Source organism: Bos grunniens, chromosome 7 (genome assembly GCF_055505025.1).
Source record: "Bos grunniens cultivar Pamir isolate PY7600 chromosome 7, Bosgru_T2T1.0, whole genome shotgun sequence".
NCBI classification, from domain to species: Eukaryota; Metazoa; Chordata; class Mammalia; order Artiodactyla; family Bovidae; genus Bos; species Bos grunniens.
In genome coordinates, this window is record NC_141171.1 from 4,661,561 (window position 1) to 4,688,488 (window position 26,928).

The 26,928-nt window shown below is 57.0% G+C and overlaps 1 protein-coding gene and 1 non-coding gene across 8 annotated transcripts; one reads left to right on the forward strand and one right to left on the reverse strand.

The window, feature by feature from the left end:
- KLHL26 (kelch like family member 26) lies at positions 1–26,928 on the reverse strand. Of its 7 annotated transcripts, none has more exons than XM_086408314.1 (4): positions 26,762–26,892; positions 7,700–7,875; positions 5,222–5,404; positions 1–2,790 (listed from the first exon to the last, which is right to left on the reverse strand). In XM_086408314.1, exons 3-4 carry the CDS (start codon positions 5,401–5,403, stop codon positions 1,209–1,211), a joined length of 1,764 nt encoding a protein of 587 aa, XP_086264440.1. In that variant the 5' UTR covers position 5,404; positions 7,700–7,875; positions 26,762–26,892; the 3' UTR covers positions 1–1,208. The 7 variants fall into 7 exon arrangements, with proteins under 7 accessions (XP_086264440.1, XP_086264444.1, XP_086264441.1 ...); XM_086408318.1 differs by having other exon boundaries at positions 1–2,688; positions 26,762–26,883; XM_086408315.1 differs by having other exon boundaries at positions 7,752–7,875; positions 26,762–26,877.
- On the forward strand, positions 24,161–24,263 carry LOC147368078 (U6 spliceosomal RNA). The gene has a single exon (XR_015168741.1). It is a non-coding gene; the product is annotated as a U6 spliceosomal RNA (small nuclear RNA).

A 26,928-nucleotide genomic window follows, 5' to 3' on the forward strand; every position in this document is an offset into this window, starting at 1 on the left:
TCTTTTTACCATAACATTTTTATTAAATATAAGGAAAATAGGCGATGACGTCTGCTAAGGTCTGAGGTTAATTCTTCACATGGTGCGAGGGTCACAGAGACACGACATCAATCGTCCATTAGCAGCAGAAGAGACACTTTAAGTTGCCCCGAGGGTACAAATCTCGTTTATAAGACAGCAGTGCTGGCCTCTTAAGAAAAAGCAAAAGAGAACCAAACGAAAAAAAAGGTTTTGAGGTTTAGACTCCAAAACAAACGTGGCCACAGATGCCACAAATCCCTCGCAGGGAGCAGCCTCACAGCCTGCCTGACTCCCCGCACCAAGTGGGCACAGGCCTGGTGGCACGTCAACCTGCACAGAGGGTGGGGGTGGGGGAGCAGAGGGCTAGAAAGGGGCAGAACTAAAATCACGGGACAGGCCTGCAGAATTCGGATGCGCTGTGAGATTCCGAGGCCAGCGTCCCCGCTCATTCATGGGACAGGGCCGGGGACGAGGAGCCTCACCCCCATTCTTGTTACAGCCCTGCACGTCACCCAGAGCCAAGTGGAAGGCCTAAGGCCCCTAAGGACCACCTCTGGGAGGTGGCTGTGGTTTTCCCTCCTGAAAGCAGACGATCACACACCCTGAAGGTGCCAGGACCCAGGTCAGGAATGGAGATGAGCACTGGGCCCCTCCCACTCAGCAGCTCGGGCTCACTGGGGAGGCAGAAACATGCCCTTCTGGCCCCAGTCAGGTGGTGCCTCAGTCAGGCACCTCCCAGCCACCGCTCCTGCTCCTGTGTGTCACAGAGATCTGGGGTGTGTTTTTTTAAAAAAAGACACATGCAACTCAGAGAGGGTGGGGGGGAATTGGAGGATCAAATGAGTTCACATCTGAACGTCTCAGACCTCCAGGCAGAGGGAGGGGAGAGAGGGGAGACCCCAACTCCCACCCACCAGGGGGAATACGAGGTGGGCAAGAAAACCGCATTGGGTGTGAGCTGGCGGCCACAGCACATCAGCCACGCTGCTGGCAGGCTCCCCCTGAGGGCGTGGAGCCAGAATCTGCTTCAGGAAGGAAGCAGGGGCGCAGAGGGTGCCGGACCCACATGGCAGGCCCCAGGAGGCCGGCCCAGGGGTAGGGTGGCCCAGTTCTCTGCGGGGACCCGCGCCCACCGAGCCCCTGGCAGAAACAGCAGACAGCCAAGCCGGTAACCGGGGTCCGGGGAGCTACCTGCGGGGCCCGGCCCGGGGCAGCAGCACGGGGGCACAGGCAATGCCGGCAAAGGACTCGGGAAAGTGCAGGTCGCGCTCCCACTCGTCCGTCTCGGTGTTGTACACCTGCACGAGGCCAGTCACGTTGTTGAGACGCCAGTTGTAGCCCCCGACAATGTAGATCTTCCTGTCCAGCAGGCAGCAGCCAGCCTCGGACTGGCCGGCCCGCATGGGGGTGACGCTGGTCCACTGGTCTGTCTCGGGCACATAGTACTCCACGGCCAGCACGTCGAAGCAGCGGTCCACGTGGTCCATGCGGCCGCCGAGAGCGTAGATGCGGCCGCCGGCGCCCACCATGGCGTGGAGCACTCGGGGCTCGCTCATGGGCGCCTTGAACTCCCACTGGTCGGCCTCGGGGTCGTAGCAGTGCAGGGCCTTCTTGTCCTCCACCGAGATGCCGTAGCCACCCGAGATGTACAGGCGGCCCCCCACCGAGGCGCCCGCGTGGCCCCACGTGCGGCGCTTGAGCGAGCAGGCGTAGCCCCACTCGTTGCGCCGCGGGCAGTACCGCTCCACTGAGGCCAGGCTGCCGGCCCGGTTGCGCCCGCCCGTGGCGTACACCATGCCGCACAGCACGTTCAGCTGGAACTGGATCCGGCTCTCCTGCATGGCTTGCAGGCGCAGCCAGCGGTTGAGGTGGGGGTCGTAGCGGTAGCAGGCGTCCACGGCGCCCTCACCACTGCGGTACTGCAGGTGCTGGCCCCCGGCCACATACACGAAGTTGTCCAGCACCGCCACGCACGTGTGGCTGCAGCCCACCTCCATCTCCGTCAGCTCACGGAAGTGGCGGGCGCCCGGCTCGGGCAGCTGGTACACCTTGCTGCTGACGGAACGGTCACTGTCGGTGTACGGGGTGCCCCCGAAGGCCACCAGCGAGGGCACGTCTGAGCGCACGGCGGTGCGTGACGACTGCATCTCGTGCTGCCGGAAGGGCAGCACTTGGTAGCTGAAAGCCTCCAGCAGGTATTGGCGGCACAGCACGTCCTCCACCATGATGTCCAGCGTCTGCACGCTGTCCACCAGGTCCGAGGACCGCATGAGTGGGAAGCGGATGTGGCAGAGCACATGGCTGGCACGCAGGCGCCGGGCTGGGTCATGCTGCAGCCAGCGCACGGCCGCCCGGAACAGGTCAATCTCAGCGCAGCTCTGCAGCCGGTTGCTCTGCAGGAAAAAGACCAGGCGCTCGAGCGGCAGGTGCAGGAAGTCCTCCTCCTCGGCTATCTGCAGGAAGTGCCGGAAGGTGAAGGCATCCACCGATTCCTTGAGCGAGGCCAGGCTGAAGGTGGTGGCCATGTGGCCGATGTGCAGGCAGGTCTCGACGCTCATGGCGGCCTTGAGGAACTCCTCGCACAGCTCCACCACGGGCAGCATCTGCAGGAACACGGCGGCGCCCAGCACGTCCTGCACGCAGTCCAGGTCCAGGGTCACCTCAGCGCTGTAGGCGAAGTCGATGATGTGCCTCAGGCCGCGGGCCGACACGCCCTTCAGCTCAATGACGTCCTGGCTCGCCTCCCGCATGCCACCCGTGAACATGGCCCTGAAGGTCGGAAACACAGCGTGGGGCCTCAGGCCAGCCAGGGGCTGTGTGCTGCCCAGGAAGGCCTGGCCCCCTACACCCCGGACACTGCAAGCAGAGCATGACCAGTTGGGGGAAAGCAGGCTGGATGTTCATCAAAGACACACAGAAAGGAAAAGAAAGATTTTTAATCTACCCCCTAGTCACGTATCTTCCTACAAACGGCAGCTCCCCACGAGGGGCCCTGCCAGCCTAACCCAGAGGTTAGCAGTGCTAGGGCCCAAGGACTCAGAGGGTGAAGACCATGGGTTGTGTGCTGCGGGGTGGGTGCAGTTCCCCAAGAGGAGACCAAATCTTGGGTTTGGCTTTGACTCTGAGGACAGGACTTTCATCGGAAGGACTGATGCTGAAGCTGAAACTCCAATACTTTGGCCACCTGATGCAAAGAACTGACTCATTGGAAAAGACCCTGATGCTGGGAAAGATTGAAGGCAGGAGGAGAAGGGGACAACAGAGGATGAGATGGTTGGATGGCATCCCCAACTCAATGGACGTCAGTTTGAATAAGCTCCGGGAGTTGGTGATGGACAGGGAGGCCTGGGGTGCTGCAGTCCATGGGGTCACAAAGAGTCAGACACGACTGAGCGACTGAACTGACTGAGGACAGGTTCCCCTGGCCCACCTTAACACCCAGCCCTGGGAGAGCTCCCCCACGGCAAGTTCCGGAGACAAAGCAAGGTCTCCCAAGGCAGTATGCACCATGGTTCACGGACAGCCTGGCCCACCAGGGCAGGAGGCTCCACCTTCCCCAGCCTGGGTCTTGGGTCACTGTCACAGGGGTTGGAGAGGGTGAGGGTCCCCAGGTCAGAGGGCCCGTCAGGAAGCTATGCTAGAGTCCGTGCCATCTCCAGAGGCCTAGGTGATCAGGGAAGCCCCCTGAGAATGGCCTAAAGGAACACCAGTCCATTGTGAGCCCCACCCCAGCAGCAAGTGACCCCGGCTCTGTCAGCCACGCGCTTCTGTCCCGAGAAGCGGTGTTCACGTGAGTGCTGGTGAGACACACGGGCCCTGGGTCCCAGCCCCACAAGGCTCCAGAGGGTCCCCTACCAGGAAGAGGGGTGAGAACCCCAGTGCCTGCTCAGGGCTCCTGGCAAGTTCTAGAAGATGGAGAGTGGCAGGGTCCTTTCATGGGACCAGCTGGCACCTCATCAGAGTTGTAACTCCCATCAGCACACATTCGTGACAGCCGCCTGAGGGGAGAACTTCAGACACCGCCTGGCAGATGCGCATCCCCTAGTCCCCTGCTGGGTGGGCCCAGCTCAGGCCAGGAGCAGAGACAGCCGAGCTGGGGGCAGCTGGGGGCCACCGACTAATCACCACCCAACCCTTGGCAGCAGCACTCCACCAGCCCCCAGACCCCGCTTCTTCTTGTCCCCACGAGTCCCATCAGCCCATCGAAGGCAGAAGTGATCACGGCGATGGGAGGGAGCGTTGCCTTTTAAGGCCTCTCGGACTGCAGTGCCAGCGCAGAGGAGCCTTTAAAGGGCATTTCTGGCTCGGCCGGCCCGCCCGTCCCCAAATCCAGAATAAAAATAGAAGCGGCGCCCCAGATGGCTTGGCTGCTCCAGCTCCCCAGAACGGCCTCTGTGAGACCATGGGGCGAGCAGCCAGGGGGCGCACCAGGCAAGGCACCCCAGTTGCAAGGACCATGAGACCCAGGGTGGGCACCTGGGCTGGGACTCTGAGAGACGGCCGGCAAAGTGGGGCTGAAGAACCACCCCCAAGTGGCACCCCAGCTCTCTCAGGCGGCAGGAGGAAGCTGACCAGTTGGTCACTGAGGGAATGAGGGAGACTGTCCCTGAGCTGTGATAGCTTCCCACGGGTGAGAATGGTTGGGTGGGACCCTCACTCCCCTGCCCAGCCGAGCTCTTCAGGAAAGAGTCTTTGGGCAGAGAGACCCGGACACCCAGCAAGGCCTCACTCATAACACGGCGTCTTGGACAGAGCCTGGTACCCACAGGGGCTGCCGACTAGGTCTACCATCCATCCCCCGGCCTGCACACAGGCTTGCAAGGGCAGAACTCGTGCCTTTGATCACCACCAAATTTCCAAGGCCCAGAACAGCATTAGGCACAAGCAGGCATCAGACAGGATGAAAACCCAATGGCGCCCTGCCACCTTCGCAGGGCACAAGCTGCTAAGCGGGCTCCCACCTCTGCCCCCAGGCATGCCCGGCTTGTCTGCTCCGTGTCCCCCAGGGTTGAACAAGCAGCAAACCTGGTAAAACCTGTGGGCTTACTGGACATCTGGCTTCTCTCTAAATCCAGAGATGGGCGAACCTCAGCCTCTTTCCCTCAAAGCCATCCTGGGCTGGATGCAGCTGGAGGCACAGCCCTGGGATGGTCCCTCTGGGACGGGCGGTGCCCCCACTCCACCCCGGGGCCCTGCACACCTGAAGTAGTCGCTGCAGGCAGCCAGGACCACCTTGTGCGCATGGAAGGTCTCTCGGTTGACGGTGAGCACGACGTCCAGGAGCTGGCCCTGGGCGCGGAGCGTGGCGAGGCCCTGCAGGAGGCTGGTGCTGTGGCCGGGGGCCGAGAAGGTGCACTTGAGGGCCCCGTTCTTGTCAGCCATGCTGTGAGGGAGCAGAGGTGGGCAGGCAGCTGAGCGGCCGTGGAGCCATCTGCTCTCCACCCAGGGGCCCTGAGCAGGCTTGGCAGGAAGCTGCCCCTGGGTGGAGGTGAAGTTGCCAGAACCCATCCCCGAGAAGCGGAAGCCGGACCTGGGTCCCAGTGATGACTGCCACCTGCCCGCTGGCTGGCCTTGGCAGCGGAGGCACATGTACAGACTCCAACTGTCACCTATGAAATAGGCGAGGTTTCATGCAAGACCCACAGAGGCTCCCACATATCCTTTTCTTTCTAATTGAGGTGAGATTCATATAACAGTCATCATTTTGCAGTGTACAATTCAGTGGCATAAACTCCACTCACAAAGTTATGCAACCATCACGGCTATCAGCAAGGTGAAAGCAGACCCATACCCATTGCCAGTCACCCCCCAGCCCCCTTCCCCAGCCCCCAGTCACCACTACTCTGCTTCCTGTAGCCATTTGCCTGCTCAGACCAGGGATCAAACTCGGGCCCCCTCCAGTGGGAGCGTGGAGTTCTGATCACTGGACCAACTGGGGCGTCCCAACCTCATGGCCCCAGGGCTGTGGAGGACACAGGAGGACTGAACCCGAGGAAACAGCAGGTTGCATGGGATCTTCCTGTCACCCTGGGGCCAATATAAAGAAGCAATAAAACCAAGTATAACTCCCTTCAAGAAGATGGATTTACCTGTGGGGGCAGCTTGCTAGGGGGATGGGAGAAGGAAGACACATTCTGGCACATCCCATCAAAATGAGGATGCACAAGGCAAAGGCTGTCTTACAATAAAAATAAAGTTTTGAAAAGGAGAGGGGTGGCCACAACCCAAATGCCCACCAGTGGATGAATGAATAAATGAAATGTGTATGCATGTGATGGAATATTACTCAGTCATGACAAAGAATGGAGCTGATTCAGGCTACCATAGGGAAGAAACTTGAAGACCTCAGGCTAAGTGAAAGAAGCCAGACACAAAAGGTCACATGTTGCATGATTCCATTTATATGAATTGTCCAGAAATCCACAGACAGAAAGCAGATCAGTGGTTGCCAGGGGCTGGGGGTGGAGGGTGGGGAGTGACTGCCCATCCAGGGTTCCCTTTGGGGTGATGAAAATGTTCTGGAACCAGAAAGACATGATGGTTGCACAACACTGTCAAAGCACTAAATGCCACTGAATTATACACTTGAAAATGGGGACTTTTATGTTACGTGAACTTCACCCCAAAAAACAAAACAAAACTCAAGGTCCTTGGAGCCTTCTCAGGGCCTGTGTGAAATGAGCCATGACCTTCAGGGCCTCACAGTACACGAGGTCCTCTGTGGCTCAGTCCCTATTGTTCCTACTCATTCCCCTTCATCCCCTACCTCCTAGCCACTGTCCCCTTTGCTATTTCATCTTGGAAAACTTTTGCAGAAATGCATCAATAAATGAAGAGTTTATAGAGAAGGAAATGGCAACCCACTCCAGTATTCTTGCCTGGGAAATCCCACGGACAGAGGAGCCTGGAGGGCTGCAGTCTATGGAGTCTCAAAAGAGTCAGACACAATTTAACAACTAAACAACAGTAAAGTAAAAAAAAAAAAATAAGAGTTTAGGAGGCCCTAATGTATCACTTCATCTCCAAATGCAACAGAAACAGACAAGGCCTGGACTTCCCTGGCTAAGACTTTGAGCTCCCAATGCAGGGGGCCCACGTTGATCCCTGGTCAGGGAAGTAGGCCTGCATGCCACAACTAAAAGAAAGTTCACCTGTCACGTGCTGCAAGGAAGATCGGAGATCCTGCATGCCGCAACTAAGACCCGGCGCAGTCAAATAAATACATACATATTTTTAAAAACTCCAAACTTATAAAAAAGAAAGAAAGGCACATGCCCCTCAGCCTCCATGGAGTCAATAACCTTCCCAGGACTCTCCCAGCACCCCCCAACCCAGGCAAAGGCCAGCGTCCCCAGTCCTCTGCTCACTCCCCATGGCCTCCAGCTCTCTGGAACGTGCTTTCCCATTCCTGGGACGGACGCCTGCCCACAAATGAGGGCCAGGAATGTGGGCACTGGTCTTTCCAAGAATGCAGGAGGAGAAAGAAGGCTTCTTGGCTCCCACTGCCCACCAGCTCCCCAACCAGGGGTCAAGCACACGGCATTCAGTTGCTGCCGACAGGAGGTCCCCGACTCACACAAGCTGCCCACCTCAGTGGCCCTTCTAGAAGCCTCAAGAAAGGAGGTGAACTAAGTCAATGGGCAGAGGGGCTGCAGGGCCCTGAGCGCTGCCCACAGACCTGCAAGGTGCTCAGGACTCCAAAGGTGTGGGGATGTGTCGGGGGACACCACCTGCACTGAGTGGAAAGCCGTCCTGTCCCCGGAGGCAGGAACGCGTGCGACTCAGAGCATCTGCGCCGGAGAGGCCAGGGGGCCAGTGGCACCAGGAACCGGAGCTGGAGGCTGGGTGTGCAGACTGTGGAAGGAGGGAAGGAAAGGGGCCCAGGAGGACCATGAGTCTCTAGCCTGGCTAAATGGAGTGGACGCCCACCTCAGATGCCCCCCCGCCTCTCCCCAGTGCTGCTGCATCCAGGCTATCCTTCCTGGACGGGCCACTGCTAGGACCCAAGTCTCTGTTCTCTTGGTTTCCCAAGACCCGCGAGTGACCCCCATTCTGAAGATTACGGATCCTCGGGATTCAGAGGACCTCAAACTGCACCCATCCCCTGGCCAGGACATCTCCAGGGACAGGGTCTCACTGTGTCCTCTCGCCGACACTCCACAATGGGCTCTGGATCGCCAAAGCCAACACTGTGTCCCACAGGAGCCTCCAAGTATCCTTGAGGTGCTCGGGTCCATCCCGAGATCCTCAGGGCTTTCTGTCAGCCCCATGGCCCCCTCCCAAGGCTGGGAGGACACAGTATGAATGAGACAGAGCAGCCGGCCCTTGCCAGGCACACAGTCAGGGAAACGGGGGCCCAACATGGTCAAATTATCCAGAACAGGCATGTCAGTGTCCCGTGGGAGGGAACAGGAGCTGGGAAAAGAGAGGGGCAGAGGCCAGAAAGTGGAGATGTCCTCAGCTTCTTCTCCTCCCAGCTCTGCCACCCCTGAGGTTAGACAGGGGCGCCCAGCCTCTCCCTGGGAGCAGAGGGGTTGGTAGCATCCTGGGTGTTGGCCCTATAGCCTGGCTTCCATCAGGGCCATCCCTGTGTGGGGTCACCTTCCAGCCCGCAACGGGCCTCCTCCTGCCTGGGGCCAGGCGCCCCCATCTTCCCTGCACAGCACAGCGGCCTAGGATCAGAGACGGCTGGTGGGAACCTCCCTCCTGGGGCCCGGCGGTGGAGAAGAGGCCCACCTCAAACCAGGGACGGTGTTAAGATGTCGACGCACACTCTGCTGGTCTGGGTGACCCCGGGGACGGCAGAGCCACTCTGCACAGACGCCACTCAGTGTGCACAGCGGGGCTGCGGGGTGAAAGGTGACGTGCAGGTGGCACCAGCACGCCACACGCACTGCCAGGGCCTCCTAGTCATCCAACTGGAGCCTGGCCCTGGGCAGTGTCTGGAGCGCGGGGCCAGGACCCAGAGCCCGGGAGCTCATCTCAGCCAGACCCACTCTAAAAGCCTGCTGGGCTGCACCCAGCATCTGCCACTCCAGGCCCCGGCACCTGGAGTGAGGCGCAGAGGGCAGGACTCCGAGGCCGCCCTGCTACCTGCCAGCCACGCGACTCAGGCACATTCCTCAGTCCTCTGAGTCTTGATTTTTCTCAGCTCTCAAATGGGGCAGAGGGCTGCCAAGAGGCTCCCGGGCCCCCATCACCTCCCAGGAAACGAGGGATGGCAGACTCCCTATTTTCCCCAGCTTCACTTTGGGCTGGCCAGGCCCAGTGGGGGGCTGCACCCTGCCACCACCCCTACAAGCTGCCTGCCGGCCTTTGAATGGGGCCAAGTGCTTGGGAACTTGAAGCTTGGAACCACCCACAGAGCACTGGCTCATGGCAGGTGCCAACTGAGCCTGGCTGGCCTCTCCACGGACACCTCGCCTCACACATTTTTACACTCCCACTACCCAGCCTTTGCCATTTTGCTTTTAGCCGGCCTTAGTTTTTTCTTCGAAGTTCCTCTGAGAGTGTGAGGCAAGGTGGGAGGATTTCCTGTGTCCACTGAGCCCTGGGAACTGGTACACCCATGCGTGTTTTCACCAGAAGAAAAATCTCACACCTGAGGTAACTTCACCCTGGGGCTGCTTGGTCCCTGAGTATATATTTACTGTGGTCCTTAATATATAAAGAGCACCAAGAAATCAATACAAAGCCAGCAATATCACAGAAAGATGTGCAAAGGTTGTGGGCTGACGGTTCATGGGAAAGGAAGCACATCTCGTTGGAAGGACCTCAGAGCCAGCTTCACTTATGATAAGAAAAGTGTGCTTGCCAAAGGACTGGCTTCGCCCCTCAGGTGGACAGAGTCATCAGGCAGGCCATCTGTCAGCAGACACTCCTGTCTATTTCCAGATGGAGTTTGAAATGGGTCAACACCCAGGAAGGTAGTTTGAGAGACCTAGCAAAATTCTAATGGCTCATCTTCTCAACCTAGCAAGTCTGCTTCCGGGATTTTTCTGAGATACACTTACTTGCGCAAGTTGAGAGATGTGTTGAGGATATTCACTGGGGGCTGGAGATGGGAAACAAACTAAATACCCTTTAAGAGAGTACAAAGGGCTGCCCTCCAGCTGAGCATGGAGGCCGTGCATACTCTGAGCATTAAAAAGCTCCTATAGGGCTTCCCTGGTGGTTCAGAGGTAAAGAATCCGCTTGCCAATACAGAAGATGCAGGTTTGATCCCTGGGTCAGGAAGATCTCCTGGAGAAGGAAATGGCAACACCCTCCAGTATTCTTGCCTGGGAAACCCCATGGACAGGGAAGCCTGGCGGGCTACAGTCCATGGGGTCGCAAAGAGTCGGCCACAACTGAGGAACTAAGCAACAACAACAATGTGGGGTTTAGGGCACCCCAGCCCAGAACACCCCTACCAAGCCCAGAGCACTGCCCTTACAGGGTGTGGAGCCTACGCTGCGCCACGTGGGCAGGAAGCAGCCCCTCTCTGTGCATGCCTCGCCCTCCCCAGGCCCGCCTCCATGTGCCGCCAGCAAGGCGCCCAGCACCTCAGGAGGCCGTTTTCCTCCTCCCATCTCAGAAATGGGACAACTGTCTCTGAAGCCCTGACATCTACCCCCACACACACCTCGCAGCCTCTGGGGAGCTCGGGGAGGGAGAGAGGCAGCCGGCCTGGACAGACAGGCAGGCGTGGCTGGGCGGAGGTGGGCAGCAGGAGGAGGGAGGGCCGGAGCCTGGGCCCGATGACTAAGGGAAGGCCCGTTACTCAGGCCGGCCCAGACAGGGGGCGGCGGCGAGGTGGGGCCACGGCCCCCAGGAAGGCGGCGGCGGCAGGCCTTGAGCTGGTCCGAGCCTCCAGACAGCCACCCGAGCCACGGTCACCCGTGCTGAGTCATCGGAGCCAGTGCGTCAGCAGCCGGGTCAGGGCGTCTCTGCAGGCCACCCCGGCTGCACCCTCAGCCTGGATCTGGCCACGGAGGGCATGCCCCCTGCTGTCCCGACCCCAGCCCGCACACCATGTCCCCCTGGCACTGTCATCGGGCGCCCTCGGGCATGTGCAGGCCCAGGCATGACACGGGACACGGCGGCTGCCTCCCTAAGGGTGTCCCTGCCCAGGGCTGATGGCTGGTGGGACTGCGTGGGGGAAGCCCCCCCAGGACACCCATGGCAGGATCCCAGGGCCTCCCCAGCCGGCCAAGCCCACCGCCCGCACCGTCACCAGATCCTGGCTAGCACCCCCTGCATGGGCTCCTTCCTTCCTCCTTAGTTGTTCATGAGGTCGACACCCCAAAATACACCATGGGCTAGAGCCATTGCCTCAGAACCTGCTTTGAGGGGACCCAAGTCCAAGGCAGAATGGCCTAGTGAGGGGCGGCCGTGTGAGGTGCGGGGCCACGTGAACAGTGACGGGCCCCCCGGGGGCACTGAGAGCTGTGAGGAGCAGCACTCGGCACGGTGGGTGCTCCCCACCTCCTGCCCTCACCCGCCTGCTGGCCCTGGTCTCCACGATCGGTTTCCCAAGCTCACAGGAGAGATCTGAAGCCCCGGAAAGTTCTTTTCATTGGAATGTCCGAAAAAAAAAAGAGAGAGAGAGAAAGAAGAGGCAAGAACAAGAAAGAATTTCATGGAAACATTTCTTTGGGGTTTTGTAAAATCCTTTCCCACCCCCACATGGAGCCCAAAACTCAGGCCAGAACAGAGTCTGACGGTATTGCCCCTTTAACATACTGTTCTGACATGCAAATTCCCTCACTTCCCCTCAAAACGGAGAGCACTTCCACTTTCAAAGCCAATTTTGGTTTTATTGTCCATGTGGCTCGATGGAGCGCAGCAGCGCAGCACAGCTGGTTGGCTCGCGCCCCGGCCGACGCAGTACCAGGGAGTTCCAGGCCACTCCGCCCCAGGGTCCTGGGTACAGCAGCAGGAAGACGCTGCACTTGGGGGGGGACACAGGGGGCCAGAGACCCCGAGAGGGAGTCAGAAACACAGAGAGAGAGACAGAGGCCAGAGAGAGAGAGAGAGAGACCCAGAGAGAGACAGAGACCAGAAAGAGACCCAGAGTAGAAGACAGAGACCAGGGAGAGAGAAAGCAACCAGAGAGAAAGAGAGAGCCCCAGAAATGGGGGAACAGAGACCCAGAGAGAAAGAGAGACCCAGAGATGGGGGACAGAGACCAGAGAGGGGGATGGGGGTTGGGGACGGGGCTGGGCTGTGGACGGAGAAGCATCGGCTACCCGCCTGCCACTTCTCTGGCCTGGCTCTCACACCACCACCCCTGGCCTCCTGTCCAGCCATACTGGAAGCTTCTCTGGCTCGCTTCTCCTGCCCGCTTGACTCCTCACACAGCAGGCTCGTTGACAGAGCACATGGGCACAGCCCAGGAGGGCAGTGTGGCAAGTGTCCTCTTCAAGATGGTGAAACTGAGGCCCAGAGTGCCCCCCACCCCCACATCTGCAGGCTGCTCCCACTTCCTGCTCCTCTGCAACTGCTGACTCGGCCAAGGCCACTGTGCTGACCCCTGGGGTCGCAGCGCCACGGATAAAAGGTGCGTCTGAGCCAGGGTCCCACATGGCCCCCAAAGGCAGACACTCGCAAGCTGCTGTTGCTGTGGTTACCACAATATTTCACAGCTCTGGGTCCTGCGCCCCCAGCCCGAAGGATGGAGTCACCGTGTTTTGGCACCTGGCAGCAGCCCTCAGACGCGCAGGCTGGCCTGCGGCCCCCATGCTAACGTCAGTTCCTTCCCTCCTGGGACCACTCGCCCCAGGCCAGCTCCGCCCGCCTCACCCCCAGGCAGCCGCAGGCCCGCAGTAAGGGGCAGCCTGCGGTCCTCTGGCAGAGCTGGAGCCCCAGCCTCTTTGGGCAGCGGACCAAGGAGCAGGGCTGCTGGGTGGACAAGTGGAGAACCCAGGAGCAGATGAAGGTCCTGAAAGCAGTGTCCCAGCAGGCCGGGATGCCAAACCGCTGAGAGAGACGGTGCGGGGACAGAGATCCAGAGAGAAAGAAAATCTGGCCAGGGCCCAAGACCCCATGTGCCCCTGAGCCTGGGCGCTCTCCACAGCATTAGCAGTTATGTTGTTTATTTCTCCCTGCTGGTCATCATGCTCGTTATTTCCTACATCTTCTGCTGTAATTCCAATCAGGATGCCCAGTGCCAAGGCGGATCTGTGCACCCTGCGGGAGGCCAGGCGGGCCAGGCAGGGGCAGAGACTCATCACGGCTTCCCACCTGTTCTGCCTCCTCCAAGAGCCAGGCCATGGGCACAACTGGGGCCCCTGTGAGCTCAGCTTGGGAGCACGGCACCCCCAGAGATGCTCGCCCTGAGCCCCGCAAAGCAGTGCCAGGCCACACCTGCCCACCTGGCCTTCAGGGCATCAGCGTGCAGGGCCACCCCCGCCACGTCTGTCCGTGGCTCCTCCCTGCCCATGCCTGCGGGACAGCGCTGAGGTGACAGAAGAGAGGCGCTGCTGGGGCGTGCGGGCAGGAGGGAACCAGGCAACCTGCGGGCACCTGGGACTGGTGACCCTTGAGGGCCCTCACGTGACAGCCAGGAAGGCTGGGGGTTGAGCCCGTGGCTGGGCAGGCAGATGGGTTCTAGAACCCACGTCCACCGCAAAAGAACCATCATGACTCCTCCCAAAGACCCAGGCAAGTAAAAAGAAGCAAATTTCCAGGGGCTTGGAGCAGAGGTGGGGGTCTGTGCGGCCCCACAAGTCACCAGCCTCGAGAGACCCTGGCGAGATCCCACGCAGAGCCTGGCGCCAGACGGCCTCACTCGGTGCTGGCTCTGTTCCAGGCTGAGGGGAACGTGCTGCCAGCACCGTCCTCCTGCCCTTCTGTGGCAGGGACACACTGCGTGGGTCCCTGCACTCCCCCGGCACTCACTGGGGTGTGGCCGAGAGCCCCACAGACACGGCCCACTCTCCCACCAGCAGCAGGCGACGCCGACGTTCAAGGTGACTCCCTGCGGCTCCCCACGCTTTGCTCCTCAGGGCCACAGTGCGTGCAGGGCCCCCCAAGTCCCGCTGTGCCTCCTGCTCAGGCCCTCTGGCCTCAGCCCAGCCTCTCAGTGCTGCCGCAGGGAGCCCAGGACGCGTGGGGTCTAGCCACTGCTGATGGACAAAAGAACCCTGTGGGCAGCAGTTCCTCAATCCCTGACCGGCCCAACTTCAGCAACTTCTCAAGGCGACACATAGACCACCCCCTTCCCTCACCAGCAGCAAGCACTCTACCTACAAGGTACCCCCCTCCCCCTCCTGGCAAGCAAGCACCCACTCTATGCAGGCTGGAGAAGTGCCGACCCGGGTCCCAGCTCATCTCTTGGTGGGCAGCCTGGAGAGGGATCCACCACGACTGCCCCATCTTATAGATAGGGACATTGAGGCACAGAGAGGTTCAAGCACCCACCCAAGGCTACACGGCACATAAGAGGTCAGTGTCAGCCTCTCTGCAGCCCCAGGTGGATGGCCCCCTGATCATCTCCATGATGCAGATGGGAAACTGAGGCTTGGAGAGCAGGGACCACTCACCAGGAAGGCCGAGCCAGGAGGTGCATGTGGAGCCAGACACCAAGGAGGGCAGAACACAGCTCCTGGGTGGCAGCCGGGGCAAGGGGGTGGACGAGCCTGTTAACTCCCCAGCTGTTATGAGGGGGGAACCCCACTCTGCCAGGTCACCAGTAGCAAAGCCCCACCCAAGCCTGCACACCACTCTGACCCCCCAACCCAGCTCTTTTTGTCTTGCCTGCCCATCACACCATCCAGTAAACCATCCGTTTCCAGTCTGTCTGTCTCCTCCAGTCTGAGTCAGGAGTCTCAACAGGCAGGGCAAGGTGGGCTCTGTCTCCTGCTGTGTTCCAGCACCTGGCACCGTGCCCAGCATGTGTTCAGAGCTCGGTCATGCCTGTTGATTAGATGGCCGGATGGCTGAGTGCATGGATGGATGGATAGATGGGTAGATGGATGATAGATAATGAGGGACGTGGTAGATTAATTAGACGAACGAGCAGATGGATAGATGGCTGGATGGATGAGTGGATGGAAGGGTGGGTGGGTGGAAGGCTGGCTAGATGGAGAGATGGACGGACGGATAGATGATGAATGGGTAAGGGGGCAGGTAGACGGCTGCTAGGTGGCAGCAGTGGCTGGGGCCTGACTCCCATCTCTGCCTGTCCCATATACCTGCTGCTATCCCCTCCACTCAACCCCCTGGTCCAACTCCTGGGAACGGGTATGTTATCCTTGACTGGGCTCAACCAGGAAGCCCTCAGCAGGCTTTTCTCTGGGATGTCGTACCTGCACACTTTGCTCATGCTATGCCCTGAGCAAACAGCCAGCTCCTTCCGTCCCCTCCACCCTTCCTCCCCATGCTGCACTCTCCAGCCCACCAGCTCTGCCACGCTCCTCCAGCATCCACCCTTCCAAGCCTTCTCGAAGGAGAAGGTCTCCCCCAAGGCTTTCCTTGCCCTCACGGCCTGGGCAGGGCTCCCTACAGCCTCCACGACCCCTCAAAGCTCAGCCAGGGCCCCCATGCCAGGGGCGGAAAGGGTGGCTAATAAGCAGATCTCGGGCTGAAGCTTCACTTGTTTTGTTCCCACCCACTGACAAGAGGCTGATCCCAGTAAGTCCCCATCCCCCCACATTATCCCTGCTGCCCTGGGCTTGGAGATGTGGCCACATGAATGAGCACAACCTCTTCCCTCTACACATCAGGCAAGTAGGCACAAGACTGCCTGGCCCCAGAACACTGCTGGGAAATCCCGTGAGATTCCAGCACTGAAAATTCCAACATCTCAGGACCCAGCCCAGCTGCCTCCCCTGGCAGGGAAGGTGTGAGGCTCTGAAAGGGACAGTTCTGCCAAATGGCACATGCTCATGCCCAGTGATGCTAGGTCATATACAAGCAGACAAAGATACAGGTATGGCTCAGCAAGGATCTTCTAATAGCAGCATAGACTTAGGCAAGAAAAGGGGCCAATCATGAATATCTTCATTTGGGGTGGGGGAGTGCAATATCCCTTCCTTCCTCTAATAAGGAACCCCTGATTTCCTCCTTCACTCTCAGCCCCAGCGGTAAGGATAAGCAGACCCACCCCTGAGCTGAAAAGGGAGACTCACAACCCACCCTGGCCAACCAGAGCCTCCCAGGACCCAGCCTGGTCCCAGGAGAGGGGGTGTGACCCATCTGACCCAATCAGAGCCTTCCCTGGGACTTTCGCTGCAGCCACCAGGATGGAAGGCTGTCTTCCCCCTAGGGTTGCCAGGATGGTGGGAAGCAAAGTCACCTTGCCCAACCAGGAAGGAAGTCAGAGAGCTGAGGGACGGGAGACACAGATTGCAGGGGAATCATCTGAGGCCTGTATGTAATGTACCTAAAACTGGAATTCTCCCTGAACTTATTTTTTACATGAACGATGAGCTTTTATTTTTTAACTGAAGGCAGTGAGCTGAGGTTTTGGCTCCTGAAACCAACGGGGGCCTTTGATGTCAGAAGTTCCAAATCCGGGGCTTGAACTCCAGACGAGCCTCTGGAAAAACCACTGTGGAGTCAACACTTTTCCAGCTACCATCTCTCCCTGCCATGCACACAGCTTTCCTGCCCTGGGAGTGGAGGCGAGAATGCCTCGCAGCTCTGCGGGCCAGTGAGCGGTGACCAAACAGACAGCCCAAGCCCCGCCTGCCTGGAAGGACACAGCCAAGGTCAGCAAGCTCCCCGTGCCCCTTCTGTGAAAGTTCAGCAACTCTAAACGCTAAACTGCGGAAAGCATGCCTAAGGCCGGAGCTGCAGGGCCGCCCGATGCCATCAACCTCAGCAGGGAAAACACCACTCAGAGCTTCTGCAAGTGACTCACGTGGAGCATAAACACTTGTTCCCAGCCTCCCCACCTTACGGGCACAGGGGCTGCCATTACCCCTCGCATGACAGCAGCGGGGAGAAAAAAGACCACAAGAAGCCCTCCGGGACCAGACTCCACCACGGCAAGCACACAGTTATGGCTTTCGATGACAGTCCTGGAAGTTTTTTAAGTGGAGTCTGCCTCAGGGTCTACAGTGGGCCCCCTAGATGCCTGCTGCTTCGTGGGCACTTTGTCACCACCCCCCCAGATGCCCCACTCTTAGCTCCAGCCGTGGAAGATTCTGGGTGACCATGTCTGCCTGCTCCCGCTTCCTCCAGCAGACTGTTTCAAATTCTAACATCCCTTTGAGAGGCAAGCTCTCCGGATATCCAGCCCAGCCCAGCCCAGCCCCGCTCGGATCCCGTCTGTCTTTGACCCCTGTGGAATTTTGCAGTTGTGGCGTCAGAAAACGTCTTCGGCGCTCGATCCTCGGGTGACCCCCCCTTGAGGCCTTTAAAAGCCCAGAGGTCCACCCCTCAAGATTTCCTCCAGGCCGAGTGTGTTCAATTCCGGAAGCTGCTTCCCTCACAGGAAAGGTCTGTGATTCCCCCCAGGTGCCGGTTACTTCCTCCCGAATCACAATATTTTCAGTGTGTGGCGAGGTGGTCCACGGGAAGAGCTCAACGGCTGGGCTGCTCGGCGAGGGGTCTGAAATCACCCTGGATGCGCCCCAAAACCCACTCCGCAGAGGAATGTTAGGGAAACGCTCTCCTGGCCATGGGGGGATGAGCTGTGAGAGTCCTGAGCAGCGCTCTCTGGAGGGAGACGGGGAGGGGCGGGGGAGGAGGAAGGGACTGGAGACTCGGGGTTAACAAGTGTTAAGAGCCGTCTGCACAGCTGTGGAGCGGCTACCACAGGAGGAGGAGGAGGAGGGCCCCAGCCCCCCACTTCCCCCTGCAGGCAGCTGGACACGGAGAGCGGCGGGACGTTTTCTCGTCTTCAGCGCAGCACTGTGACTCTGGCCGTGAACCCCATGAAGCACATGCACAAGGGTACTGCCCACTGGCTGCTCTCTAATGGAGGCGGATTCCCTGACCGCACGCCCGTGACTTTCTGTTTCTCTGCCTGAACCATGGCGCCACCGACCCAACAGACATGAGTCTGAGCGAACTCCGGGGGATAGTGGAGGACAGGGAAGCCCGGCCCGCTGCAGTCCATGGGGTCGCAAAGAGTCGGACACGACTGAGCGACTGAACAACAACATTCCTGCCATTAACTCAAATCAGGAGAAGCAGAGTGATCCTGGCTCAGCCGGAGTGGAGGGCTGTTCCAGGAGCCTCCAGTCAGGCCAGCTCCTCTGGCAAGTCCATCGCAGACTGTGGGGAGAATACCTGCTAGGCTGTATCAGGGCCTCCACCATGAAGCCCTGCCCTCAGGGAGCGCACATTCCAGGGGACACAGAATGGACCACAAGCAAGGGCCAGAGAACAAAGGGGCAGGCAGCGGGGTCACAGTGGGCAGAGTGGCCAGGCCCCGAGGAGGCAACCCTGGAGCTGTGCAAAGCCCTGGGACAGGTCACTCCAGCCAAGGGAGGGCGAGGTCAAAGGCCAGGAGGGGTGCCAGTGTGCGGTTGGAGACGCAAGCTCTGGAAGTCTGGGGAGCAGTGGCAGGGGCCAAGGGGCTCACGTGGAGAAGTGGACTTTGTTCTGACATTGTTCTGAGAGTTAGGAAGCCCCTGGCAGGTGTCAGGCAAGGGAGCAGCCCAGTCTGATGCCCGCCTTGGGAGGGTGCCACCAGCGGGAGTCGGGGGACAGGAAGCAGGAGGGCAAGTCAGTGGGGGCTCAGGGCAGGATGAGGAGAAGGTGGAAGAAAGGGCCGGAACTAGATGTGGCTCAAAGGTGGAAACATCACCGTGTGTCAATAGATTAAAGGAAGAAAGAGCAAATCAGTGCATGCCTGGTGAGTGCTCTTAAGGAGGAGGTCAGAGTGGAGGCGGGAACCAAACTGGGAAGGACCAGGTCCTGGTTGGTGGGAGAGCAGAAGCCCTTGAGCAAGGAGAGGTGTGAGGACTTTCCAGGAGAGGGGGGGGGGACCTTGAGCCATCCAGGCCAGATGTCTGTCTCTGCTCCCTGCCTCCTCCGGTTGCTCTCAGACAGCAGAGACTCTCAAGCCAAGTGGGGCCTCCTCCTGCCTGAGGGGTACCCCTCAGCACTCACTCCTTGGTCCATGGCAGAAGCCTGAGAACTGGTGATGCCCCGCCTGGCTGTCACCGTGGGTCAGCATGTCACACAAGACTTTCCACCTTGAATCCTCCCCAAACCCATTCACAACTCACCATCTCCACGGCCTCCCGCCTTGGCTCATCTCTCGCCAGAAGGATCCTTCCGAAACATGAATCTGACCCAGGCACCCCCTCACCCTAACCCTACGCCCGTGCCTCTGTCTCCCCCTCCTCCCTCTCACCCTCTCCAGTTCCTCTCTGCCCTCAGGAACCCTAACAAGCCAGGCTCCTCCACCTTTAGAATCTACACGTGCCACTTGCCTGTACCCAGAAAACAGTCCACCTCCGGAGCCTCCCTTCCCCCAAGCTGATGGCCCTAACCTTGAGCCTCTGGTCCACCTCATTTGTAAGGGGGTTCCCAGAACCTTCTGGAGAAGACAGGAATCTCCAACTCGGCCTCGGGATCATTTATGGCAACCGTGGGGAAATGATGGCCCAAGAGTTCCACATGCTGGGGTGTGAGCAACCCACATGGGCCCACACCCTCTGTCCAGGGGCCCGTATGTCCAACACCACACAAAGCGGTGGGGACACAGGAGGCAGGTGATGACTGCCGGCAGAACAAACAGGCGCCAGATGAGTGCTGAGTGCTGTCCGCAAGAGAAAGGAACTGGGCGTGCTGAGAAGCCGCCCTCCCTGCTCCCTTCTCCAGGGCCTTCAACCCCGAGCCTGAAACATGCCCAAAGACCACAGGGCGGGAGTGCAGAGAAGCCCCTCCTTAAAGTGGGCGGGGAGACAGGCACAAACCTCCGACCTGGCCTCACTGAGCTCTCCCATGAGGATCAGTAATAAAAAAATAACCAGTTAAGGAAAGTTAAGGATACTGAGCCCGCTCCCTAGAGACGGCACAATGATAGCGGAGGCTAATAAAACCTTCCTACCCCATAAGAATGGCCGACGAGAAGGCTGTCCCCTGGGGGTTGCAGCTACCGGCTGGAAGCGGTCCAGCTGTGAGATAATCGGGCTGCACAATTCGGGGCGAAGTGTGCAGTGTTCAGAGCTATTTCACTTCATGAGCTCAAGGGACCCTGCCGGCCAGAAGGTGAGGAAAGGGCGCCTCACTCTCAGAGGCGGCCCTGCACGCCTCCAGCTCCGCGTTCCCTCCCTCGCTCCAGACTCAACTGCCCCCACCCTTGTACTCTGCCAAGGCCCACCAGCTCAGGCTCCACTCTGTTTCCAGTGGTAGGCTCACGTGGTGCCATCTGCACTCGTGCTGCTGCAGAAGCAGCTCAGACTTGACGCGTTCCGTTCTCCCACTGACCCTGCTACGTGGCCACCAAGTAAACATATGAGTGTCCTTCAAACTGCTCAAGCCAACTACCAAAGACTGAAAATTCATATGTTGAGACCTATGTGATGGTCTAATGTGATGGTATCAGAAGGCAGGGCCTTTGGGGGGTAATTAATTAGGTCATGAGTACGAGGCCCTCATGAATGGGATTAGTGCCCTTATAAAGTGACCCCAGAGAACGGCGTAGAGCACAGCAAGGAAACTGTGTCTATGAACCAGGAAGTGGCCTCTCCAGACACCAAATCTGTCGGCACCTTGATCTTGGACTTCTCAGGCTCCAGAACTTTGAGAAATAAATCTCCGCTGCTTAAAAGCCACCCAGTCTATGACATTCTGTGTGGCAGCCTAGACTAAGAGACCAGCTTTCTCTTCCCAACCTGCCACCCCGGCTCAGTAACAAAACCAGCAAACACCCCAGGGTCCCTTTGTGGCCACGTGGGCCGTGCACAGAATGCTAACGGCACGAGGACTGCAGGACAACCCTGCCACCTGCACACTCACACACACACGTGCAATATGCCGGGTGCCCTTGAACACTTCCCAAATGAAGGCGCTAACACCCAGAGGGTTGCAGACATGCCCAAGGCAGGCAACAAGCAAGCGGGTCTCACGAGGTGCCTGACGCTGCCACATTCCCAGAACTCCTAGGAGCCCCTGTCCCTGGAGGGTCAGACTCCTGCCTCTCCCTCTCAGCTGAAAAGATGACGAGGCCAAAGGAACAAGAACCTTCTCAGAAGGCCAAATGATCTCCAGTCTTTCACACAGGGGTTGGGGGGGCTGGCTCTCCCAGAGCCTTGGGGATATGTGGAGAAGATCTAGGGAGCACCCAGAGAGGGCTGGTGAAGGACGTTTAAACAAGCAAAAGCCACCAAGCCAGGAGCAGATGCCGCAACTGAACCGTGCCAAACCCACTCTCGCGGTACCCCAGGTATGGCTTCCCAGGGAAACAGCTGTGGCTGGCGTGGCCCTCTACAGATGCTTCTGCCTTGTCCCCCAGAAGCCGCGTGAGTCAGGGAGACCGGGCCCCATCCAGACACCTGTAGGAAAGACGGGCTGAGGAAAGAGGAACGCCAAAGGCCCAGCATCTGCAGAGCCTCTGTGGCGAGAAGGCTCCTCCTGAATAAGCCAGCCGGGTTCCTCACAGCAACGGGATTTTAGTTGTGGTGGTGCAACTCCCAGGAGAGTCCCCCTCCTTCTCACAACACCCCACAAACGTCCTCTCTCTCTAGGAGTCTAGACTCCCGTCACAGGCCTGAGGTGGAGCTGGGAGGGGGGCTGCCGCAGAACAAGGATCGTTGGTGTGACGGAGCCTTGGAGCTAGGATCCAAGGCTGAGCTAGGATCCCCTCAGCAAGCCCCCAGCTAAGGCGGCCACGCTCTGTCCATCCTGGAGGTTCGGCTTGGTCATTAACGACCATCTCTACTAGGCAACGGGTTTTTTTGTTGATCCCTCGAGATAGGAAGGAAAGAGAATAAGCTTTTCTCTTTCTTTTTCCTCCCCACTGGTTGCAGAAAAGTGAACTCGGAACAAACAAGTTACGTAATGCTGGGGGTGTTGCTGGGTGGAGGGGGGAACGCCATCACTCCTAAGGACAGTTCTCCGAGTTGTGGGACTGTTGGAAGGGCTAAGGGAAACACAGGAACCGCCCCCACCCCTGGCCAAGTGACAAAACCCTTCACGGGACAACAAGGCAGATGCAGGCACCACCTGGAAGGCTGGGAAACCAACCACCCTCACAGACAGGGCCAGCCTCCCCCCAGTCCTTGGCAGCCTCACAAGTCTCCCCAAGAAGACAAGGGACGGATGTGACCACCTAGTAGGGACTTCAACCAGCCAGACTGCAAGCCCTAGAGAGCTTTTCCACACTCCACTCATTTATCCATTCGTCCCGCCCCATCCCTCCCTCCCAACCATATTTTTTGAACACTTCCTTCCTCTGGGCTGCCCCTGCTCCAGGCATATAAGACCAAGAGTGGACAAGACAGACATGTTCTCCACCCTCAAGGCATGTCCACTAACAAGCACACCAAGTAGTGTTGGGTGGTGAGTGCACGTTCCAGGACACACAGCAGCCGCAGGACCCAGCAATTCCACTTCTGGTACAGACCCCCAAAGAAGTGAACACAGGTGTTCAGGCAAAAACCTGTATATGCATGTGCACAGCAGCATTATCCAAACCAGCCAAAAGGTGGAACCAACCTAAACGTCCTTCCACCTAGTAAGTGGATAAACAAAATATGTCCACACAATGGAATGGTACACAGCCATAAAAAGAAATGAAGTACTTATACATACGACCTTGTGAATGAACTGCAACCCACTGCTAATGGGAAAAAGATGTCCTTTTCGGCTGATGGAGGTGTTCTGGAACTAGACAGAGGTGATGGTTGCACAACACTGTGAATATGCTGGATACCACTGAATGGTACACTTTAAACTGGTGAGTTTTATGTTACATAAATTTTACCCCAAAAAGCCAACACAACAAAGTGACCAGAAAAAGTGTTCCCGGGGTTAGCTGAGCTCAGGGGAGTCAGGCAGGTGCCTCTAAGGGGCCATGATCTTAGAATGGAAGGATGAAGAGGTATGAGGTACAGGCAGGTCATGTACTGGTATGGTTGGTTTGGAATAAATGAAGGAATGAATAAATGACCAACCCTACAAGGGCCTCTACATCTCAGAAGGATCCTTGGGAGAATCTTGTGTGCAATCTCTCTCCAATTCTGATCTCCATCTCACCATATGAAGGATTCTTGCTCTTTTCCCGCACGAGCATCTAAGGGATAAGACCCTCCCCGCGTCAGCTGCTCCAGACAACAGATTTTTCATTGGGATGGATGGTAGGAGGCAAATGAACATCTGAGAGATGAGGGAGATATCTTTTAATAAAATGACTCCAGGGGACTCACCTGGTGGTCCAGTGGCTAAGACTGCGCCTTCCAATGCAGGGGGTGTGGGTTCAATCCCTGGTTGGGCAACTAAGATCCCCCATGCCCCAGAGCAACTAAGCCTGAAGGTTCTTTAACATCCAAAATTAAATAAATAAATATTTTTAAAAAGAAAATGCCTCCAGGACTTCCCTGGTGGTCCAATGGCTATGCCACTGCACTCCCCATGCAGGGGGCCCAGTTTGACTAAAAGAGCCTGTGTGCCATAATGAAGGACCAACGATTCCACGTGCTGCAACTATGACCCAGCACAGCCAAACAAGTAAACATTAAAAAAAAAAAGAAAATGCCTCTGTTTAGAAAAAATTTCTTAGATATGAAACTAGAAACAAGATCCATAATGCAGAACTAGATAAAGGAGACCTCCTCAAGATGATAAAACTTTTGCCCGATAAGAGATACCATTAAAAACACAAAAAGGCAAGCTACAGGCTGGGAGACAATAGTTGCAAATAGTACATCTGATAAAGGACTTGTATCCAGAACACGAAAAGAAGTCCAAGTCAAGAAGACAAGCCAAGGAAACAATGAACAAAAGACTGGAAAAGACACTTTATCAAAGACCTGCGTGGCCACTGAGACCAAGAAAAGATATCCCACATCATGAGTTAATAAGGATATGCAAATAAAACCAAAATAAGATACCAACGTACACTTAGAATGGCTAAAATTAAAGACTGGCTATGTCAGGTATTGGGAGCAACTGGAACTCTTGCACATCGCTGGGAGGAGTACAGTCAGGGTGCAGCCACTCTGGAAAACAACTTGGCAGTTCCTTAAACCTACAAGAGCTGCTTTGGTAACACATGTACTAAAACTGGAACAATATTGAAATTCACATGGCTCCTGAACAAGGATGACACTCAAATTTGTGAAGCATTCTGTACTTTTTAATCTAATCTCAAAAAAAGGAAACAAAAGTACAAAGATGTGATGAACTATTTTTTACATTTTTCTGGGATACAAAGGCCCTGCTTGTCAAGGACCTCAGTTGTTAAGGTGAAGGGCTGCACCACAGAGTGCTTCATGGATTCCTCTGCCATTTTGCTCTGTTTTATTACCACTCCTATTTGTTCATCACTCTAGTATTTGTGGAAAGATGTTCTGTATTTTGGCACATCATGATAATAATAGTCCTAGTCTGACTGGTTGGTTTATAAGTTTAAGTACAAATAAATAAAAGACCCATTTTACCTTGAAGAAAAAGAAAAAAATACTTAACCCTGCACCTACCATAGGACCCAGACATTCCACTCCTAGAGGATGAAAGTGTATGTCCACACAGGGACTTTCCTGGTGGCCCACAGGCTAAGACTCTACCCTCTCAAGGCAAGGAGGCTGGGTTCCATCCCTGGTCAGGGAACTACATCCCACGTCACAACTAAAACATCCCGCATGCTGCAACTAAGGCCCACTGTAGTCAAACAAATAAAAATAAATGTTTTTAAGAAAATTTTTTTAAAAAAAGAATGTGTATGTCCACACAAAGACGCATACCCAGATGTTCACCACAACTTTATTTGCAATTGTCAAAATGGAAACCACTCAAATGTCCATCAGCCAGTAAATGGACAAACAAATCATGTCCATCAGTACAATGGAATACTAGGCAGCAGTGAAAAAGAATGAACTTCTGATACTTGTGACACATATGAAACTTCAAAAATGTTCTGTTAGGAGACAGAAGCCAGACACAAGAAGCTAAATATTACATGATTCCATTCATATAAAATTTCTAAAAAGACAAAACTACAGGGAGTGACAGCAGATCAGAGTGTACCTGGGGCCACAGCTGGGAGAAGGATTGACTGCAAGGGGCTTGAAGGAATTCATTGTGGTGATGGACACCTTCTGAAAACTTGGATTGTGTTCATGGATATATAACTCTATAAATTATTAAAACTCAATGAGCTGTTCAGGTAAAATGAGTGAACTGTACAGCATGTTACTAATTATACCTTGGTTTTGCCCCAGGTTATCTTTACTCAGGGCCCAAAGCAGGGACTAGGGTTCATGTTACCTCTTATCTGTCCATTACATGCCACCTCCTGCTGGTCACCAAGTCCTATCCACTCTACCCCCCAGAATGTCTTCCCAAATCTACTGATTTCTCCCTGCTCCCCACTACAGGCCTCTAAAGCCCAACTCAAGCACCCAGGTCCCCACAACGAGGACTGACTCTGTAACACACCAGTATTAACCACTTTATCATTTATCACATTGGCTGAAATTATTTGCTCCCATAAGCTCACAAGCGAGAAAAAGGCCAAATTACTTGCTCGGCCAGCCAATGGTAGTAGGCTGTCCTGGTGGGCCTGGATGAAGAGATCTAGACCATGCTGGCCTTGGGCAATGGAAAGACAGAGGAAGGTCTTGCATCGTAACACAGGTGTTCTTTCCCTCTGAGAACCCAGAACAATGCATATAAATACCTTCAGTTACTATGCCAATTCTGGGGTTCAAACAACCATTCTTAGGACTCGGCCAAAGATAAAGGGGGCCTCTCTCAGACCAAAAGGGGTGAATTCTTCCACCATGATCTGAGGGCAAGACCTTGCTTCAAGTTTTTTGCCCTAGGGAGTGGGAATTTACACCCCAAGAGGATTAGAGGGAGGAGCCCCAAGATGGACCCTCCTCATACATTTTTTTAAAAAACCTTCAGGCTTTTTAAACCATTCTCAGGCTTCCCAAGACCCACTTCAGCCCCTTAGGATCTCCAGAACCCCCAGACCCCTCCCTGCCCATCAGAACTCACTGGGACCACCAGCTTCCACTTTCAGATTCTCCCAGATCCCTTGGGTCTCTTTCAGGCCCTCAGGTTCACTTGCACCTCCTACTCCCAACCTTCTACAGTCCTCACCCACCCCAAATCCCCTCAGCACGTTCTCAGGACCTCAGGACCTCAGGTTCTTAGAAACCTCAGGGTCCTTCAGCACCCTCCAGGAAGCCCTGGGCCTCAGCCCTCCAAGCTCCCCCAGTCCCCTCTTCACAGTCCCCAGGACAGCCTCAACAACTGCAAGATTGCCTATGGCCCCTACTCAGGACCTCCCTGCCTCCCAGACCTCTTGGCATCCTCAGTTACTCATGGCCATATCACAATCAGGAACCCCTGGGATTCCCTTCAGATCTCCATGTCCCTCAAAGCCCTCTCTGGCCCCTAAGGACACATGCAGATGCCTGGAGGTCCGGGGGCCCCCAAGCCGCCATCAAATGCCCCATGAATAGCCCTCAGTCCCCCCAGTACTCCATGGCCACCTAAAGCCCGCAGCCCCCGTAAAGATCCTCGAGCTGGTCCAAGCCATCCCGCACCTCTCAGGACCCCCAGGACTCCTCATAGGCCACTCTTGCCCTGGGGCAGGTGCAGGTCCACCCTGCGGGCTGGGTCTCACCTGCTCGGGCGCTCGGGGCCCGGACCGGCGCCAAAGCCGCCGCCACCAGCGCCACCGCTGCCGCCGGACTCCGCCATCTTCCCGCCGCCGCCACCGCGCGTGCTAGTGACGGGAACCGCGCGCGCCGGCTCGGGAGACCAAATCGCGGGGGGTGGGGCGGGGCCTGC